Below are 19,663 nucleotides of genomic sequence, written 5' to 3'. Positions count from 1 at the left end.
GTCGATGATCTGCAGCGATACTCGTAGCATTTCGGTATCAACACTGTTTACAGTTGATGGTTCTTGAGTGTGAGTGGAGTACGCTATAAAAGCGTGCGTGTGTGTCTCCGTGCTGGGTCAAGAATCTACTCTGATGTCTTCGGCTTCGTTCATTTTCTGTCGAATCTCTTTCTCTGTGTAATTTTCTTCCCTCTTTTAAAAATCGTATACATATATATATATATATATACATATTCGAATTGTGCATGACCAAACGCACACACACCCACACTCACCCCCCCCCCCCACACACACACACACTTGTGGATTTATAAATTTAAATCTGCATCTCTGCATTGGTAATTTTCCTTGCTCTCGCATCTCCTCCTATTAATCGCAGTCGCACTTATTTCTGTGGGTGCCTGTATGTGTGCGTCTGGCCAATTCTTTGAGTATGTGAGGAGAGTGAAACGAAGCGAAACAAGAAGAAATCGTAGACACCACCCACAAACGCTCGGATCCGCAAGACAGTCGCCACATCGGAACCGAAAGATCAGTCAACGAACAAAACAGCAACAACAAAGAGAACACTCCAGGCTAGTGTACAACGATATTGGGGCTCGCGCGTGTGTGTGTGTGTGTGTGTGTGTCTGAAAGAGACTGTGTGTGTGGGGGGGAGGAGGATAGCGTGCACAGTATCCAAGAGAAATTGATTGAGTTTCCTTTCTTTTTTTTTTCTGTCTTGTGGGTTCCCTATCCTATCCTCTCAACCCCCCTCCCCCTCCCCCCCCCTCCCCCCAGGGGATTTCTTTTGAGGGTTTTGTTTCGGGCCCGATTCCCGTTTCTGTTCATTTGTCTCTCCGTCCTCTTTTTTCTCCCCCACCCACCCCTCCTTCAGCGCATCGCTGCTGCTCTGCCCCAGTTTTCTCCTTCACATTGTTTATTGGATTGCTGTGGTTCATCTAGTAGCGGTTCTCCTCTTCCCCTCTTTCCCCCCTCTCTTGCGTTTTTATTCCGCATTATCGGCCTCCTTTAGGCGACCAACGCTCTCTCTTCCCCGTTGCATAGTCTCTCTATATATCGTTCGTTTTCTCGATTGCATCTCAGGTCTCTCTGTGTCTCTCTCTCTCTCTGTGTAATTGATCTTGGCCCACAAAGGAAAACAAAAGATTGTACGTACGTTGTAACGCTGCTGCTGCTGCTGGTGCTGCTGGTGGTGGTGGGGAGGGAGAGGAGGAAAGGCAGGCAAAACACGATCAAAAATGGGCAATCGCATCTTTACCAGCGCTTCGCCTTTCTCCCTCGAGGATCTCGAGGCTTCGGCACATGCCTTATCGTTCCTTGACCTCATTCCTAGGGATGCCGCGAGTTTGACTGGCAGCCAGCAAAGTCTGGCATTTCGCAAGGAGATGATGAGGGTAGATTTTGAGCGGCAGTTCACTGATTACGATACATCGCTTCATGTTCTGCGCTGTACGCGTGATCGAAGCGGCACCCGCCATCGCATTGGTGCCATCCCGACGACTTCCAAAGCGCTGCCAGGCGGTGGTGAGCCGCAACTGACACCTGGACAGGGGTGGAACAGAAAGCCGGCAGACAAGTCTGGCTTATCATTAGTTGCTTCTGCAAAGACATGCGCCAGTGGGCCGGCTGGTGAGTTGCTGCACAGTCCCCACGAGTATAACGGCTCCCGTCAGAGGGGCTCGAACGGCATGTCGGGCAACGGGGACGCTACCGCGCCTCTTGCGATGGAACCGGTTTCGTCTTTGCCGAAGTCAAACGACGGCTCCATTTCTCAGCGCCACTCGAGCCGTCAGTCAGGGGCTGCGCCTGCATCGGTATCGCTTGAGATGCAACTATCGCCACGTTCGTGGCTATTCCGAGAGGTCTCGGTGCAGCCAGTTGATCTCACGCGCTGCATCGACTTGAAGGCGGCTGAGGTGTATATTCTCATTATTGTGCAGCGGGCTACAATGTCAGCGCCACCGTTGACGAGCACGTTACCTGCAAAGCCCTCCGCAGGCCTTGCAGGTACCCGGGCAGCGACTCAGTTGCCCTCTGTTCCCCCGGCCTATGATGGCGCGCGATCAGAGGCGAATAGTGCCTCAATGGGTGCCACTGCCAACCCTGAGTGGCCACGAGACATGCTGCAGCTCTTCACCCCTCGCGGTCTCTCAGCACCGTTCTCGAGCGACATGACGCGGCCGATTCTCGTCAAGGGGAACCACGGCTTAGGTGCCGGCTTCTGGGGGTCACCCTACTCAACACCGCGGACGAACGGGGCGACAAGTGGCCGCCCGACCCCGCGCAGCACTACTACTGCTGCTGCCGCCGCCGCCGCCACTGCGGCCACATCAGCCGCCACAGGAAGCGGGGGTGAGTCCAGTGGTATCTCGCACGCATCCCCGCGCTCCGCTTCCTCTCAGGCGACACCGCGTACCTCTGATTTTCAGTTTAGCGTGCACCTCCTCACGGGCAAGCAGGCGGACGCCATCACAGCTGCCGCTGGGCTGTTTACAGCCCGCGCAATTGAGAGGCTCTTCCTCGACTGCGCCGATTTCGATCGCCGGCTGTTTTACAATTTGAGCACAACCAAAATAGACGCCATCACTCGCGCCCGCACCACCAACACTACTCGCAACATCACCCCTGCTTGTCGTGGCAGTGGCGGCGATGTCGTGCATTCTGATGCCGAAAATCCGTCCACCAGCTCCCCGCAGTCGCCGAACGCGAGTGGCGGCGCCGTTGCTTCCTTGACAAGAATAGCGGGCAACACGAAGGGCCGGGGCTCGAGTGATTCCAACGGCGATATCAACCACCCGATTTCGTCTCTCCAGCATCTCAAGTCTGCACTGGAGGTATCGACAGAGCTGTGGCGGGAGCTGCTTGCCGTCACGCGCCCCGCCTCGGTTGCTGTGCCCGTGCTGCATTGTAACAAGCGCAGCAGCACCGCCGCTCCCCTCACCGCATCGCTGCCGAGCACTGGCTCTCACCCAGGGGCATTTGGCAGCAGCAACGACCACGCCACCAGCACGGTGGTGTCCCCTAATCTTGCTGAGTTGTACAGTCTAAACGCCGTTTTCCGCGTGCTGAACGGCGTTCGTGTGGGCACACCGCGGTGGATGCACTCTGGCGACGTGATCAGTCCGTTGAACTCGGCGCGTTACTCCGTGCCTGGCAGCGGATCCGCAGCGGTCACGGGCGGCTCGGGCACAGGTCCGGACCCCCTCGGAACGGGCAGCTGGCACTATGATCCTTTACCATCGTTGCGTCCATCGCGTCGCAACGTGCTTGGCGATGGCGCGGTCACCAGTGTGACTGCCACCTCTTCCATCGTGCCATCGATTCCTTCCTTGAACATTTCTAGCTGGTTACAGGGTCCCCAGCCCCTCGACCTCCATCGGGCGGCACCGGCCGCATCCACTGCCACCAGGTCCCCAGGCTCGGCGCATTCCATCAGAACTGGTTCCATGACTCTTCGCCTCGGAAGGCCCCCGCGACATGCCTGGGATCCAACTTCTTCGTCACCAGCAACGCCGCCGCCGCCGCCGCCGCCACCACCGACGCCAACACCTGCGTTAGGTACACCGTGTGGCCATCGCCGCGTTGTCAGCACCACTCCACTGGATCCCGTGGGTACTTCACCAACCCCGTCGACCTCAGCAGGCTCAGTTTTTAGCTTCCCGCTCAACACGCTCGGTCTCCCTTCATCGCACACTGCCAATGTGAACGCATGTCTGACGCTGCACAGTGCCTCTGTGAAGAAGAACACTACGCCTGCCTCGCCTTCGCCCCACTCAGCGCCACTGGCGCCACAACTGCAGTCCTTCTTGGACGCAGAGAAGGACGGGGAGGCAGCGGCGCAGCCCACCAGTGACATTCTCCCGGATCTAAAAATTTCCTTTCTCCCGTGCGTCAAAGAGAAGACTATGCAGGCGGGCAGTCGCCTTGCCGAGCGCCATTTGCCGCATACTTGGCATCAGCCCGATCACGCAGACAGCGGCGTCAGGGACATATCGGCGAGTTGCGACGGGGCACCGCCAGCACCAGAAAAACCACCGGCCGAGGAGGAGGAGGAGGACTACGACGAGGTGCAGACCCAACAGGAGCGCGCGCAGCGATTGAAGGCAGCACAACCGGAGGTGACGGAGATTTCGCCGCGTCTTTACGTTGGCGGTGAAGACGCCGCACGGGATCGAGCGCAGCTCCTCCGCAAAGGCATCACCCACGTGGTGAACACCGTAAGCTGGTGCCTCGATAGCTTCTACCCCGATCTCTTCCGGTATTTGAGGCTCAACCTGAGCGACGCCGCTGATGAGCCGATCTTTTCGCTTTTTCCCATCGTCAACGCCTTCATCGAAGACGCGCTGGAGAGGCATCAGGGCCGTGTGTTTGTGCACTGTCAGCAGGGTGTGTCTCGCTCGTGCACCTTCGTCATTGCCTACGTGATGTGGAAGCAGGGTCTGTGCTACGACCGTGCCTACGAGCTCGTGCGCGAGCGCCGCAGGGTGTGCAACCCAAACTTCGGCTTCATCATGAATCTGCGCCTCTGGGAGGCGCAGTTGTCCACCCCGATGCTAAATAGCGTGTTCGCCTACGCCCCCTACACTTCCTCATCACCGATGCCTTTTTCTTACCAGCTCACGGCGTACTTTGATTGTGCAACATCCTCCACCGTACCCGGGGCTATTGCGTCGCGTTCTTCGATTCCAATCTCCGTATCCCCGTCGTGCTCTGCGGCGGAACGGCAGGCGCCTGGCTTTCTCTCCCTACGCGACAAGGAGGCACACCAGCAGCTGCGCAGCGATGTCCTGACACGCGCCATCGACATGGGAGGGGAATCAGCGGCGCACCTCAACACGTTGTCTCTCGATCCGCGCCTGGGCTACCTGTTTTTGTTTGCGCCGGTTGGGCAAGCTGCAGACGACATAAATAGTCTCAGCAGCGGCTACGCCGACGCCCGGCGAAGTATGCCGAAGTCCCAACCGCGTCCACGCCTGTCTCGAGGCGCAGATGGCGATCTTGGCGAGAGCCCTGCTGATGAGAAAGACACAAATGTTGTGACTGGATGCGTCGTGATGGGCCCGGAGTGTCTGGGCAAGGCGTACAGTGAGCGAGCCCTCGCTGCCTGCCGTCGCATGTTACGCTTCAGCTTTTACCACGGCGAGGCGCGTACAAGTATCACCAATGCTGGGAAGGCGGTGCAATTCTGTCCGTTGCTGCAGGTGCGGCTGCTGCCAGCCGTATCGATGGCTTTGTTGCCGCGTTCTTCTTCGTTGTTTCCTCTCCCGTATGCTGCTATGTCACTGGAGTTGACGCAGCGGCTCCTGTCAAGGCATCTTGCAAGCCCTGTGCGTATCCAGTTTGCGCGGCAGTCGCAATGGGACGTCTTTTTCTCCAACTTGCGACTCGGCGCGATGCTCAGTGACTACATCGCCGAAGAGGAGCAGCTTGAGTCCAGCGAGGCGGTGCGACGGCATGCACGTGAAAAAGCCGCCAAGGCCAGCGGCGCGAGTAGAAGAACCAGAGCCGCGGCCGACCATCAGTCAACCTCGTCGGGGCCACCCACAATGCAGTCTGCAGCTCTTCTGCCTGTGAGCCCTGCTGCGCTGAGGTCGTCCTCATCACGCAGCGGGCGACAGACGCCTCGCACACCACGACAGCTGCATGTGTCGTTTCATGACAACAGCAGCTCCTTCCGACGGTCCGGCGAGAGCGAAAGGCCTGCGGGTAATGACACTGCGGGCATGGAGTCCATTGGTGTTCCCGTGTTGCAGTCCGGCGACTACGCTGTCACTGCGTCGGCGGCCGCTGCCGCGTCAAATCCAGTACTCACTACCAGTCGGTTCCCAAAGGCCTCTTTGCTGCCCATTGGTTCTTCCGTAACTGCGGCGGGACAGGGCTCGAAGACGGGCTCAGCCGGTACCCCTCTGCCGTTATCAGGCATTCCAAGCTTAGCTCTTGCGTCTGTCGCCGATGGTGGTGACAGAGACAAGAGCAGAAACGCAAGCGATGACCGTACACACGCAGCCGTGCGCATGACTGACGGGGAGAGTTTTGCCTACGTCTATCCGTTTACCGCGGCGACAAAAGTGGTGATTGCAGACTTGGACGACCTCGAGGAGGACCGGTGTTACGTGCTCGGCTTCCAGCAACGCACCGGCACTTCTCTCTACCTGTGGCGTGGTGCCGATGCAGCGGAGAGCTTGACCGATGTAGTACACGCGTTTGTGCAGCGTATGCTAGCCTCCAGCGAGCCAGAGGAGGGGTATGCCGCGGTGGTGGATTCACTAGAGGCTGGGAAGTGGACGAGCTGCAGTATCAAGTTGCCTGACGGCAGTGACATTGGCGTCGGCCCTACAGGTGTGGTCGGCAAGGCCAGTACTGCGACAGAGGTGCTCGCTGATGTGCATGTGTTGTATGTCGAGCAAGGCGACGAACCAAGGGAGTTCCTCACTCTCTTGTAAAAAAAAAGATGAGGGCAGAGGGGCGGGTAGGAGGGAGGGGAGGGGGAGGGAGCAGCAGCAGCAGCAGCGGCGGCGGCGGAGGGCGGGTTGGTTTGCCTTCCCCTCGCTAATCGGCGAGATGCGCGCGTGTTGGATGTGCGCGCGGCGGTAAGACGTTTTTTTTTTTGTGGCTGTCTTTCCGCTTTTTTTTTCCTCTCAAATTTTGTGGTGTCTGTTTTCTTCTTCGATCGACTTATCTAGCGAGGGAAGTAATATATATATATATATTTTATTATATGTGTGTGTCTGTGTGTGTCTGTGTGTGTGTGTGTGTGAGGGGGATGGGGAAGGGTATGGCTGCGGGCCTGTCTGTGTGCTTCTTTCCCTATGTTTCTCTCACGTGCACGCGCACCAACACAAAGAGTTGTCAGAAATTATGTGCGCCTCGACAAGAACGGGGTCTACAAAATCACGAGGCCTTAAAGGCGTACAGACAGCCGTATATATATATGTATATATACACGCATCCATATACATTGACACCGCGGGAGAGGGGTAGAAGGGGGGCGCATGTTTCCCCTTTGTTGCGAGAGTGGGTGTAGTCAGGTTTGTGCGTGTGTGTGTGTGTGTGCGCAACCGAACTGTTTTGTCATCTCCGGCTAGTGAACGGCTCCCGCTGACATTTGTTCGGGGCGCTTATCCTGCACTCCCCCCCTTCCATCCCCTCCCCCCCCCTCTCCAATCCTCTTCCACCGCTTCTCTGGCGATCGTTTGTTTTGTTTTCTTCACCCGCCTTGTGATTGTATTACGTTCTCTCTCCCCTCCTTTGTCTCGCTTGTGCACATCATTGCACCTGTTCATCAATGGACATCAAAGACGGTGCACCCCCACCACCGCCTCCCTCCCCTCCCCTCCCCTCCCTCCTCGCCCCCTCGATGCTCCGACTTAGTGTGGCGTTATGGAAACGGCGTGCCGCTGGTATCGTGGGGCTGCCCAATGTGGGCAAGTCGACCCTCTTCAACGCCCTGACATGCAGTCAAATGGCAAAAACGGGCAACTTCCCCTTCTGTACGATTGATGCGAACACGTCGAGGGTGTCGGTGGCCGACCCGCGACTGCGTCATCTTGCCAAGTTTACGGGAGCCGATAAAATTGTGGACGTCGAGGTAGACTTGACCGATGTGGCAGGGCTGATCGCTGGGGCCTCGAAGGGGGCCGGGCTTGGCAACAAGTTTCTGGCTGACATCCGAAATTGCTCCGTGCTGCTGCACACAGTACGCTGCTTTGAGAGTGCCAAGGAAGGCTTTGACACTCCACAGCCGCTGGAGGACATACACGTCATCCTGAGCGAGCTCATGTTGGCTGACCTGGAGGTGGTGGAGAGACGGATACACAAAGTGCACAAGACGAAGAGGGCGCAGGACGTTGAGAACGGTTTCTTGAAGCGCCTTCGGCAGTGGCTAGAGGAGGGAAAGCCAGCAGCGGACATGGCTTTGGATGCAAGATTGACCCTAGCGGAGAAAAACTTTCTGCAGAGCTACGACTTGCTCTCGAACAAACCCATGATGTTTGTTCTGAATGTTGACGAGCGTAGTGTGGAGGACGGGAACGCTTTCTCAGGTGAGGTGGAGGCCGTCTTCGGGGCTGCGCGAACCTGCCGTGTGTCGGCCGCCATCGAGGAACAGACGGCGCAGCTAGCGTCGGCCGAGGAGCGGCAAATGTTTCTGGAAGAGTACGGCATTGCTGAGCCGCGTGGCACGGTGCTGATGAGGCAGGTGTACGCACTGCTCAAGCTGCAGTCCTTTTTCACCGTCGGACCGAAGATGGCGCATGGCTGGGCAGTGATGCAGGGTTCGACCGCGCGGCAGGCGGCTGGTGAGATCCATTCCGATTTCGAGAAGAACTTTTCAAGTGCAAAGGTGATGGCGTGGGACACGTTTTGCCAACGACCCAATCTGGAGTCTGCTGAGATGCAGATGCAGATGGTGAATGACAAGTACGTGATGCAGGATGGTGATGTGTTTATTGTGCAGCACAACACGCAGTCTCAGTAGCGGTGATGAATCGCACTTGTGGGCAGGGGTCCGTGTATGTGTAAGGGGCGAGAAGAGGGGGAGGGGGAGGGGGAGGGGAGGGGGAAGAGGGGGAGTGTGAGAGAGGAGCGGGGGCGAGGCAGGATTGCAGGACCTCCGCGTCGCTCTTCTCATAGCCCCTTGTATTGTCCCATGGCGCATACAGGCGGGACGCACATGATCACCGAGGCCACATGAATCTATCCCCGCCTTCTCCCAGTGTCTTTGTTTCACGCAGCACCACCATTCCCGCCAAACCTCGAAAGGGAAGGGAGGGGGGAGGGCTGTGGGGTGGGTGGGGGCTCCTCTCTTGCATGTTTGATGTGAGGACAGTTGTTCACAGAGAAAATTCCCCTTATAACACAACAACACCGCACAGTACCACACCACACACAAGAGAAGCAAACAACACAGAGTTGGGCGCGTGAGAGCAAAACATTTGACGACATGCACGTCAATCTCCTCCCATGCTGATGCATATCGAGGGGCCACAGACTTCCAGATGAACCCCCCCCCCCTATGATACACACAGCGCCACACATATTTCCGAAGCCTTATACCGGAGGGAAGTGGTGTTTAAGTGGCCAAGGTGGAGCTGCTGTAACTGTCTGCGTGCATGCGTGCGTGCCGTAGCTGATGAGGTTTTTTTTTCCTTTCGCCGTCAGCCTGACCCGCTGCCTCTCCCCTCCTTTCTCTTGTGCAGCACTTATGTGTTGCCGTCAGCGGCGGCCTCTCCCATCCCCCCCTCCCCTTTTTTTTTGGCGTCTTGGTGCCTCACTTTTTCTCGGAGCTTCAAGAATCATCGAAGTTTACAAGTGCCACGTTCGGAATACACGATCACTCATACGCACACGCACAGGTACGTGAACCACGATAGCCTCGAACGTACCACACGAGCGTGAAGGGAGGTGGTGGTGGTGGTGAGAGGGGCTCCCCGTGTCATTGTGGTGCTGCTTTTACTTTGGCTTCTTTTTTTTTGTTTGATATATTGCTGTTTAATCACCACACACCCACACCCACCCACACCCCCCCACACACACACACACACACGCGTGCACACGACACAAAGCTGTAACAAAATCGCACGGAACGGGTTAAAGGGAACCAGCTTCTACGGAAGGATACACACGCACACACACACATAAAGGCTGCAAAAAAAAAAACTAAGCTCAACGGGCGGTGGCGGCGGCGACGAGGGGCAAGTGGGCACCAGATCAGACCAGACAACGAGGGACAGCCGTCCAAGCAAAAGAAAAAGGAACTTACCTGTTCATATATACATTATATATATATATATTAAGCGCACACATTGCACATGTGGGTCAACGACTTTAACCAGACTGGTGTGCCCCAGGAGTCTTCGCTCCTCCGAAACGAGGGGTTAACCTCCTCGCACGGAGCGCGCACTTCGTTTTCTTCTTCCTCGTACGTTGCCCAACCCGCACGCCCACTGCCAGCAGGCGTTCTCTCTGCCGATCTTGCGCGACCGATCAGTGTGCGGGAACTGGCGCAGTCGCGCGCGCTTGCGGTTCCGCCGCTGCCGCCATCAGCAACAGCAGCAGCAGCAGCAGCAGTATCGACACCACGGCCCAACGACGCTATTGCCACCACGGCAGGCTTTGCAGGCTTCGGGATACCGACGTCATGTGCTGTTTATGCGGCAACCAGTGGTGTGCCCATGTCGCAGCGGTGCCCCACTCGCACCGGCGTCAGTGACTCGATGTCGCTTGCTTACCGCAACATTGACCGCCTCAGCGGCGATGATCTCTACAAGTACGCTTCCCACCTTCAGGACGCATCGAGGCAGTATAGCACACACCTTCAAGAGGCGTACGCAAAGCGCGACCAGTACCGTAGCGAGGTTGCCCACCTGAAGCAAGAGCTTCAAAGCAGGTACCTGCAGATTGATGGGCTTCGACGTGAGCAGGAGAGGACGAGCGAGGCGTTGCTGAGGGTAAAGGAGGACAATACACAACTCCGTGAGCAACTCGCTGAGGCCGAGGGCCGGGCCCGCAACATACAGGCGAAGATGTCCCTGTTGAGCGGGAAGGACCCCTCCCTTGCTGTCCATTTCTATCAATCTCAGCTGGCTCTCAAGGATGCGCAGCTTCGTGAACTGCAACAGGAGTACGAGAGAGCATCTGCAGCATTTTCGCAGCGCCGCAGCACCAGCGCCACCGGAGCTGCGTCTGCCCGGCCATCCATCAACATACCCAGTGAGGGTGCAGCAGCGCCTGAGTCCTTGCCGTCGCGGGGTCCACTGAACACGGGCGACGTACAAGATGGGGATGAGGCGGCGTCTGTGGAGCTGCGCGCCAAGCTTGAGGAGCTCCAGCGCCTCAACACGTCTCTTAGCCAGCGTCTCGACGAGGAGCGCGCAGCTCATGAATCGGCGCTGGCTGAGCATACAAAAGCTAGCGCTACTGCCGCCGCCGATCTTACAGGTCTGCACGACACGATTGCCCAGCTGCGGCAGCAGTGCACAGAGTTGCGTACCTCAGAAGACAAGCTAGTTGCCGCTCTCACCCAGCGCGCGCCGATGTCAAAGTCGGACTATGCTGCACTTCAAGCCTCTTACAGTGACCTCACCGCTGATTTGGCCAAGGCAGAGGCTCGAATAGCCGAGTTGCAGGAGAAAGAGCGGCGGGAGTCTCAAATCGCGCAGCAGTCGCAGGAGGAGCTTCACAATTCTCTCGCCGCTGCAATAGAAGAGCGACAGACCGTCCAGGCCCGCAATGAACAGATGCAGTCCCTTGTCCATCACCTGCAAAGGGAGTTGGAGCTGGCAGAACAGGCAAACCAGCTGCGTCAGAAGCAGCTCGATGCGGCGGTCAGTGGCAACAAGGGGCTGGCTGACAACCTTCGCATCGCACAGGAACAGCTACTCAGCGAGGCCTCGGAGATGGAGCATCTCCGCAACGTGCGCGACAACCTAGAGGAGCAGCTAAATGAGCTCCGAAACCGCATTGATGACCTTGAGCGTGAGGATCCGCCGCAGCAGCAGCAGCAGCAGCAGCAGCCAGAGCAACATCAAGACACTGGAGTGGGTGCGGCTCTGGGGCCCACAGCATCCTCACCCGGTGATAGCAAGGCAACCTCAGATATGTGTGCATTGGAAAATGAGGTCGCCACTCTTCTTTCCCAGCGTGACGCTCTCGTCCGGGACCGAGACGACGTCATCGTTGAGTTACGCCAACTGCAAGAGCAGCGGCTTGCTTTTCTTAAATCACCACAGCCACCAGTGGAAGAGGAGGAGGCGGTGCGGCAACCGAATAGTTGGTCAGCGACCAAAATACCCATAGATCTCCGTGAAAATGATGACGACGACGACGAGGGAGGATCCAGACCAAAAGAGAACTTCGCGGAACTCGAGGAAGCGCGCCAATGCATTGAGCACATGAATGCGACTATGGCATCAATGCAGTCCGAGCACAACCGTGTGGAGGCCGACCTTAGGACTCAGATAATCACACTTGAAGCTGAGCTGGAGTCGCAGTCTCGCGCGCTGGCCGAGGCTAAGGCCACCAGCACCGCGCAGCAGGCGCACCTGGAGGAGATCATGAAGGCTTTGGGGGACGAGCTCGTCGCAACTCAGGCCCAGGAAAAGGAGCTGCGGTTGTCCGAGGAGCGACACCGCGAGCTGTGTGTGGAGCGACAGCGCGCCGTGGAGCAGCTGCAAGCGCACGTGGCGGAGCTAGAGAAGGCTGCGCGGGACGCGGAGAGCCAGCACGCCACGCCAGTGCCAACGCCCGCCCAGACCGCTGCTGCCGAGTCTGAACTGAGCGTAATGAACGCGGCGCTGGAGTCGCTTGCGGATCAGCTGGAGGATGCGCGGCAGCAGGTCGAACAGCTGTCGGCAGAGCATGCGCGCACGACGGAGGAGCTGGCGCGCGCGACACGCACTGTTGCAGATCTGGAGGCGCGCGCTGCAGAGGCGGAGAGCAGGCACGAGGCGACGCACGCTGCGGCGGAGGGCACTGCAGCAGAGCTGACGGCACGCGTGACGACACTGGCTGCAGAGAACGCGGAGCTGAGGGAGAGGCTGTCGACGTCGCGTGCTGCCGTGACGACGTTCGCGTCGCATCAGACGGACGTGGAGGGTGCTGTTGCGTCGCTTGAGGAGCGGTGCGCGTCAGAGGCCCAGCGCCGTGAGGCTGCGGAGGCGGAGGTGCTGGCGCTGCGGGCGGCACTCGATGTGGCCAACACAGCTGCATCCAGGAGCGCCGAGCAACTCGCTAGCCTCGAAGCTGCTCGCCAAGTGATTGCCGACATGCAGGTGGAGCGCGATCGCGTCGAAGCTGAGCTGGAGTCGCAGTCTCGCGCGCTGGCCGAGGCTAAGGCCACCAGCACCGCGCAGCAGGCGCACCTGGAGGAGGTCATGAAGGCTTTGGGGGACGAGCTCGTCGCAACTCAGGCCCAGGAAAAGGAGCTGCGGTTGTCCGAGGAGCGACACCGCGAGCTGTGTGTGGAGCGACAGCGCGCCGTGGAGCAGCTGCAAGCGCACGTGGCGGAGCTAGAGAAGGCTGCGCGGGACGCGGAGAGCCAGCACGCCACGCCAGTGCCAACGCCCGCCCAGACCGCTGCTGCCGAGTCTGAACTGAGCGTAATGAACGCGGCGCTGGAGTCGCTTGCGGATCAGCTGGAGGATGCGCGGCAGCAGGTCGAACAGCTGTCGGCAGAGCATGCGCGCACGACGGAGGAGCTGGCGCGCGCGACACGCACTGTTGCAGATCTGGAGGCGCGCGCTGCAGAGGCGGAGAGCAGGCACGAGGCGACGCACGCTGCGGCGGAGGGCACTGCAGCAGAGCTGACGGCACGCGTGACGACACTGGCTGCAGAGAACGCGGAGCTGAGGGAGAGGCTGTCGACGTCGCGTGCTGCCGTGACGACGTTCGCGTCGCATCAGACGGACGTGGAGGGTGCTGTTGCGTCGCTTGAGGAGCGGTGCGCGTCAGAGGCCCAGCGCCGTGAGGCTGCGGAGGCGGAGGTGCTGGCGCTGCGGGCGGCACTCGATGTGGCCAACACAGCTGCATCCAGGAGCGCCGAGCAACTCGCTAGCCTCGAAGCTGCTCGCCAAGTGATTGCCGACATGCAGGTGGAGCGCGATCGCGTCGAAGCTGAGCTGGAGTCGCAGTCTCGCGCGCTGGCCGAGGCTAAGGCCACCAGCACCGCGCAGCAGGCGCACCTGGAGGAGGTCATGAAGGCTTTGGGGGACGAGCTCGTCGCAACTCAGGCCCAGGAAAAGGAGCTGCGGTTGTCCGAGGAGCGACACCGCGAGCTGTGTGTGGAGCGACAGCGCGCCGTGGAGCAGCTGCAAGCGCACGTGGCGGAGCTAGAGAAGGCTGCGCGGGACGCGGAGAGCCAGCACGCCACGCCAGTGCCAACGCCCGCCCAGACCGCTGCTGCCGAGTCTGAACTGAGCGTAATGAACGCGGCGCTGGAGTCGCTTGCGGATCAGCTGGAGGATGCGCGGCAGCAGGTCGAACAGCTGTCGGCAGAGCATGCGCGCACGACGGAGGAGCTGGCGCGCGCGACACGCACTGTTGCAGATCTGGAGGCGCGCGCTGCAGAGGCGGAGAGCAGGCACGAGGCGACGCACGCTGCGGCGGAGGGCACTGCAGCAGAGCTGACGGCACGCGTGACGACACTGGCTGCAGAGAACGCGGAGCTGAGGGAGAAGCTGTCGACGTCGCGTGCTGCCGTGACGACGTTCGCGTCGCATCAGACGGACGTGGAGGGTGCTGTTGCGTCGCTTGAGGAGCGGTGCGCGTCAGAGGCCCAGCGCCGTGAGGCTGCGGAGGCGGAGGTGCTGGCGCTGCGGGCGGCACTCGATGTGGCCAACACAGCTGCATCCAGGAGCGCCGAGCAACTCGCTAGCCTCGAAGCTGCTCGCCAAGTGATTGCCGACATGCAGGTGGAGCGCGATCGCGTCGAAGCTGAGCTGGAGTCGCAGTCTCGCGCGCTGGCCGAGGCTAAGGCCACCAGCACCGCGCAGCAGGCGCACCTGGAGGAGGTCATGAAGGCTTTGGGGGACGAGCTCGTCGCAACTCAGGCCCAGGAAAAGGAGCTGCGGTTGTCCGAGGAGCGACACCGCGAGCTGTGTGTGGAGCGACAGCGCGCCGTGGAGCAGCTGCAAGCGCACGTGGCGGAGCTAGAGAAGGCTGCGCGGGACGCGGAGAGCCAGCACGCCACGCCAGTGCCAACGCCCGCCCAGACCGCTGCTGCCGAGTCTGAACTGAGCGTAATGAACGCGGCGCTGGAGTCGCTTGCGGATCAGCTGGAGGATGCGCGGCAGCAGGTCGAACAGCTGTCGGCAGAGCATGCGCGCACGACGGAGGAGCTGGCGCGCGCGACACGCACTGTTGCAGATCTGGAGGCGCGCGCTGCAGAGGCGGAGAGCAGGCACGAGGCGACGCACGCTGCGGCGGAGGGCACTGCAGCAGAGCTGACGGCACGCGTGACGACACTGGCTGCAGAGAACGCGGAGCTGAGGGAGAAGCTGGCGACTTCGCGTGCTGCCGTGACGACGTTCGCGTCGCATCAGACGGACGTGGAGGGTGCTGTTGCGTCGCTTGAGGAGCGGTGCGCGTCAGAGGCCCAGCGCCGTGAGGCTGCGGAGGCGGAGGTGCTGGCGCTGCGGGCGGCACTCGATGTGGCCAACACAGCTGCATCCAGGAGCGCCGAGCAACTCGCTAGCCTCGAAGCTGCTCGCCAAGTGATTGCCGACATGCAGGTGGAGCGCGATCGCGTCGAAGCTGAGCTGGAGTCGCAGTCTCGCGCGCTGGCCGAGGCTAAGGCCACCAGCACCGCGCAGCAGGCGCACCTGGAGGAGGTCATGAAGGCTTTGGGGGACGAGCTCGTCGCAACTCAGGCCCAGGAAAAGGAGCTGCGGTTGTCCGAGGAGCGACACCGCGAGCTGTGTGTGGAGCGACAGCGCGCCGTGGAGCAGCTGCAAGCGCACGTGGCGGAGCTAGAGAAGGCTGCGCGGGACGCGGAGAGCCAGCACGCCACGCCAGCGCCAACGCCCGCCCAGACCGCTGCTGCCGAGTCTGAACTGAGCGTAATGAACGCGGCGCTGGAGTCGCTTGCGGATCAGCTGGAGGATGCGCGGCAGCAGGTCGAACAGCTGTCGGCAGAGCATGCGCGCACGACGGAGGAGCTGGCGCGCGCGACACGCACTGTTGCAGATCTGGAGGCGCGCGCTGCAGAGGCGGAGAGCAGGCACGAGGCGACGCACGCTGCGGCGGAGGGCACTGCAGCAGAGCTGACGGCACGCGTGACGACACTGGCTGCAGAGAACGCGGAGCTGAGGGAGAAGCTGGCGACTTCGCGTGCTGCCGTGACGACGTTCGCGTCGCATCAGACGGACGTGGAGGGTGCTGTTGCGTCGCTTGAGGAGCGGTGCGCGTCAGAGGCCCAGCGCCGTGAGGCTGCGGAGGCGGAGGTGCTGGCGCTGCGGGCGGCACTTGACCGTAGTGCCGCAGAGTTATTAGAGCTGTTGCAACGGAGTGAAGATGTGCAGGTGGCGTTGACACAGGCGGTTGACCGTTTAACAAAGGAGGAGGTACTCGTGGAAGAGTTGAACAGCGATGCAGCGCTGCATAGTGCAGAGAGGGCGGCACTGGCGGACGAGATGACGAAGCTGCAGAACTCGCTAGAGCGTGCGCTGCTTGACAAGGAAGAGGTGTTGGCCCAACTTCTAGCGACACAGAAAGATCTGGATTGTGCGGCGGCAGGACTAGATGCGCAGTATGAGGAAGAGGAGCGACTCCGTGTTGTGCTAGAGGCAACCACCTCTGCTTTTTCCGCCCAGACTATGCAGGTCCGTCTGGCCATGGCGCATGTTGTGGACATGTCGAAGGCGTTTTGTGGTGCGGTCGAGGCGGCGGCACAGGGAGCGGTTTCGCCGAGTGAAGATGGCGAGTCTGTCAAAAAAGACGCGGCAACACCCCACTGCGACGCGCTGGCACGAACGAAGGGCCGACAGTGCATGGCAGCGAGAATCGAGAAGGTGCTGTCGCCGTGGGGTCGAGCGCTGGACTGGGTTGCCACTATGGAGCAGCGCCTTGAGGCCCTGGAGAGGGGTACGACTACAAGCGACACCAGTGACGCAGATAGCCGGCCTTTGAGTCGCCGCGCGCGCCGACAGAGTCGTGGGATGGCAGTAGAGGACGAAGATGTTACGGAGGTGGGCGGCTCTGCACAGGTGTTGAGTGCATCGTTTATGCAGCGCGCGGTGCCTAGAAGTCGCGCGGAGGCAGCCTTCGCACGGCTCATTGACGAACAGGTGTTTGCCACCAGCACTATCGCAGATCTTCGTGGCGCTTTGGCGGATAAGAATGTGGAGTTGAGTAACCTACGCTCCGCCATGAATACATTGGCAAGCGACGCGATCGCTGAGCGAGACCGCGCGGATAGCTTGTCTGCCGCTATCGATGACGCGACGGAGAAGCTTGCGTTAGCCCAGGCCGAGTTTGAGGAGCAGCTAAGGCAGAGGATGGCGGCTACTACAGCAGAAGTCGTGGAAGCACGACGTTCTGAAGCGCGTGCGGCAGCTGCGCAGCTTTCTGCGGAGCAGCAGCTGGCTGTGGTCGAGGATGACCTGAAGGAACAGCAAGCGTTGGTGCGCACGCTCCTGGAGGAGAACCGTAGACTTGCCCGCGACGTGGACCGGCTGCGGCGGTCCTCGCGTTCGCTGGAGGTCGGCTTGCGTGGCCTCAGTGAGGTAACCGGATCCGTGACACCAGCCTCATTATCCCCAGCAGCAGCGGTCTCTCCCGGGGTAGCAGCGCGGCGCTTCACAAGGTCAGCCTCTATCACAGAGGCCGTCGAGCAAGCCCAGGTTTTGCAGGTTTCTAGCTTGCAGGCAGACCTCACGCGCACTCGCCAGCAGGCACGTGAGCTCAAGGGGCGAGAGGCGACGCTCCAGTTGTCTTGCGCGGCCCTGGAGCAGGAAATCACTGCACTGCGTCCGAAGGCTATGGACGCTGAACAACTACGCGAAGATTTGGCCGCTCTGCGTGCCGACTATGCGGAGCTGGAGCAGCGCCATGATCAACTGGAGCGCATGACAACTGCCGCGGGTGGCGGCACGATGCAGGAGCTAAAGCAGCTTCGCCAGCAGCTTAGAGTGCGGGAGGCCGAGTTAGAGGAGCAGAAGGCTCGATCACGGGATCTTATGCTAAGCAAAGCTGCCCCAGAGCTTGAGGCGGTGCGGCGGCAGGAGGCACTGCGGGAGAGCCTCAGTGACATCACGACACACCTGATTGCCACGCAGGCCCAGTACGGAGTTAGCTCAGAGGACACCGGCGTTACTCGCAGCCGTTGCGGTAGTCTCGCCGTTTCTCGCAGGGGATCCGGTCCCCTGATTTCACCTGCGTCGGGTCCGTCGGCGACAGATGTGCTGACCGACCGCATGAAGTACTTGCAAGCCCTTGTACACGACCGCGAAGTGGAGCTCGAGAGGGCGCAGGCTGCGCAGCTCGAATCCAGGGCGGTCATGGACACGCTCAAGGACCAGTTGGTCGCCAAAGCGGCAGCTTTGGAGCGTGCTGAGGGCCTTGTCGCCAAGTATGCCGACACTATCAATACACTCACGACCACCGCCATGCTTGAGAGCGGGGCCCGCGGTGGACACCTCACCACAGCCCCACCGCTGTGCAACAAGGCAGACGCGCTGAACAACCCAGTCTCATCATCGGCTGCGCCGCCGGTGAACCAGCTGGCACCACGAACATGCGCCGCTGTCAACAATGAGACGCACACCACTATTGCATTGACCTCACCGGCACCGCTCATGCCGTTGTTCGGCGAGGTTGTGGAGGGCCATAGAAATAGCGGCACAAGTCATTCCGCAGGCACCACAGGCTCCTCGACTGATATAGCGCCGCTTACAGCGAATTCTCAGCGAGCTGAGGCTAGCGATGACCAGATGAGCGCACGAGGTCGCCATGTGCGTCGTTCGTCGTCGTCGACCAAATCGGCGGCGTCAACGTTGTCATCACACAGTGGCTCTGCGCGCAAGCTCTCCACTCGTGGTACTCGAGGACGAAAACGAACTCGGACTTGACACCACTTCCTAGAAGCGCCCACACACCACTTGCGAAGGGCCCCACGTTGGTGGAGCTTTGTGTGTGTGTGTATTGGAGGGGAGGGGGGGGGGGATGATGCGCTTCATTTCTCTCGCACTTTCCCCGCACGTGCTTTTTCCTTGGCCTCCATGATATGCGAGTACGCTGCTTCAAGTCTCCCGTTTTTTTTTGGTTTTGCCTCTTTGTTTGCCATTGGTTTTGCATGCATGCCAGAGAAGTCTTGACCAGGAGCTATCAACACCCCGCACCCGCGCTCCTGTACAGAGAGCGGTCTCTCTTTTTTTTTTCTTCGCCACCGCTCCTTTCCTTTCATTTTTTTCTTCACTAATTATCGCCGGTTGGGTTTTGAGTTGTTGAGAAATTTTTTTTTAAATCTTTACATTATCTGTGTTCATGTGCCACTCTGCGTTTGTGTGTTTGTGTGTCGTCTTTTTTTTTCCCCCTCTCCCCCTCCCTCGTCAGATTTTTGTTCACTACGATGGTGTCAGGCCATGCGCGATTCACATCAAGGCTGTCTTCTCGCAATACCAAATGACATTTTTACAAACCATTGCCCCCCCCCCCCTCGCCCCCCTTCTTCCCTTCCCGGCAGAACAAAAGCCATGGAAGTCTGCGTCACATTGATCCTTTCCGAAGCTATAAACCTCATCTCTCTACCGACGAGGAGGGACCCAACACATTGCGTCTCTTCGCGCGCGGGGGGGGGGGTCCACTACGCGCCGGTTCAGCCACTCTTCTCCCCATCTCACTCGATAGTCAGAAGGCACGCGTTCAAAATGGAATGGGGCACCCCTTTTTTTTTTGCGACGCTTTCTTCGCAGGGCATTCGGCTCCGTTCTACAGACTTTCCTTCTCTCGACCCGCTCACCGCCACTTGATTTCACCACTCCCCCTCTCCATTTCCACACCATCTTCGCTATCCAACCGCTTTCCTGTCGCATATCGACCGCAGAGTCTCTATACGCCTTGGATTCTCCTTCCTCCCCCCGCCCCTCGATAGATTCCTTCTATGAATAACACACATTCATGAGAATTGTATCTATCTATATAGTATCTATTTTTTTTTTGTGATATC

At 59.6% G+C, this 19,663-nt stretch overlaps 3 protein-coding genes across 3 annotated transcripts; all 3 read left to right on the top strand.

Moving 5' to 3' along the window:
• Positions 1-1,241: 1,241 nt before the first annotated feature.
• Positions 1,242-6,446, top strand: JKF63_03361 (uncharacterized protein; the record flags this gene model as incomplete). Its single annotated transcript, XM_067899365.1, has 1 exon — positions 1,242-6,446. The coding sequence occupies one exon, from the start codon at positions 1,242-1,244 to the stop codon at positions 6,444-6,446; it is 5,205 nt and encodes a 1,734-aa protein (XP_067756155.1).
• Positions 6,447-7,360: 914 nt separating this feature from the next.
• Positions 7,361-8,479, top strand: JKF63_03360 (uncharacterized protein; the record flags this gene model as incomplete). The annotated part of the gene is made up of 1 exon (XM_067899364.1): positions 7,361-8,479. The coding sequence occupies one exon, from the start codon at positions 7,361-7,363 to the stop codon at positions 8,477-8,479; it is 1,119 nt and encodes a 372-aa protein (XP_067756154.1).
• A 1,333-nt stretch (positions 8,480-9,812) lies between these two features.
• JKF63_03359 (uncharacterized protein) lies at positions 9,813-18,566 on the top strand (the record flags this gene model as incomplete). The annotated part of the gene is made up of 8 exons (XM_067899363.1): positions 9,813-10,075; positions 10,109-11,612; positions 11,643-11,960; positions 11,994-13,115; positions 13,158-13,934; positions 13,977-14,753; positions 14,796-15,572; positions 15,615-18,566. 8 exons carry the CDS (start codon positions 9,813-9,815, stop codon positions 18,564-18,566), a joined length of 8,490 nt encoding a protein of 2,829 aa, XP_067756153.1.
• Positions 18,567-19,663: the final 1,097 nt, after the last annotated feature.

The sequence above is a fragment of the Porcisia hertigi genome, chromosome 27 (assembly GCF_017918235.1).
Source record: "Porcisia hertigi strain C119 chromosome 27, whole genome shotgun sequence".
NCBI lineage: Eukaryota > Euglenozoa > Kinetoplastea > Trypanosomatida > Trypanosomatidae > Porcisia > Porcisia hertigi.
This window is presented reverse-complemented; position numbering and strand designations above follow the sequence as displayed.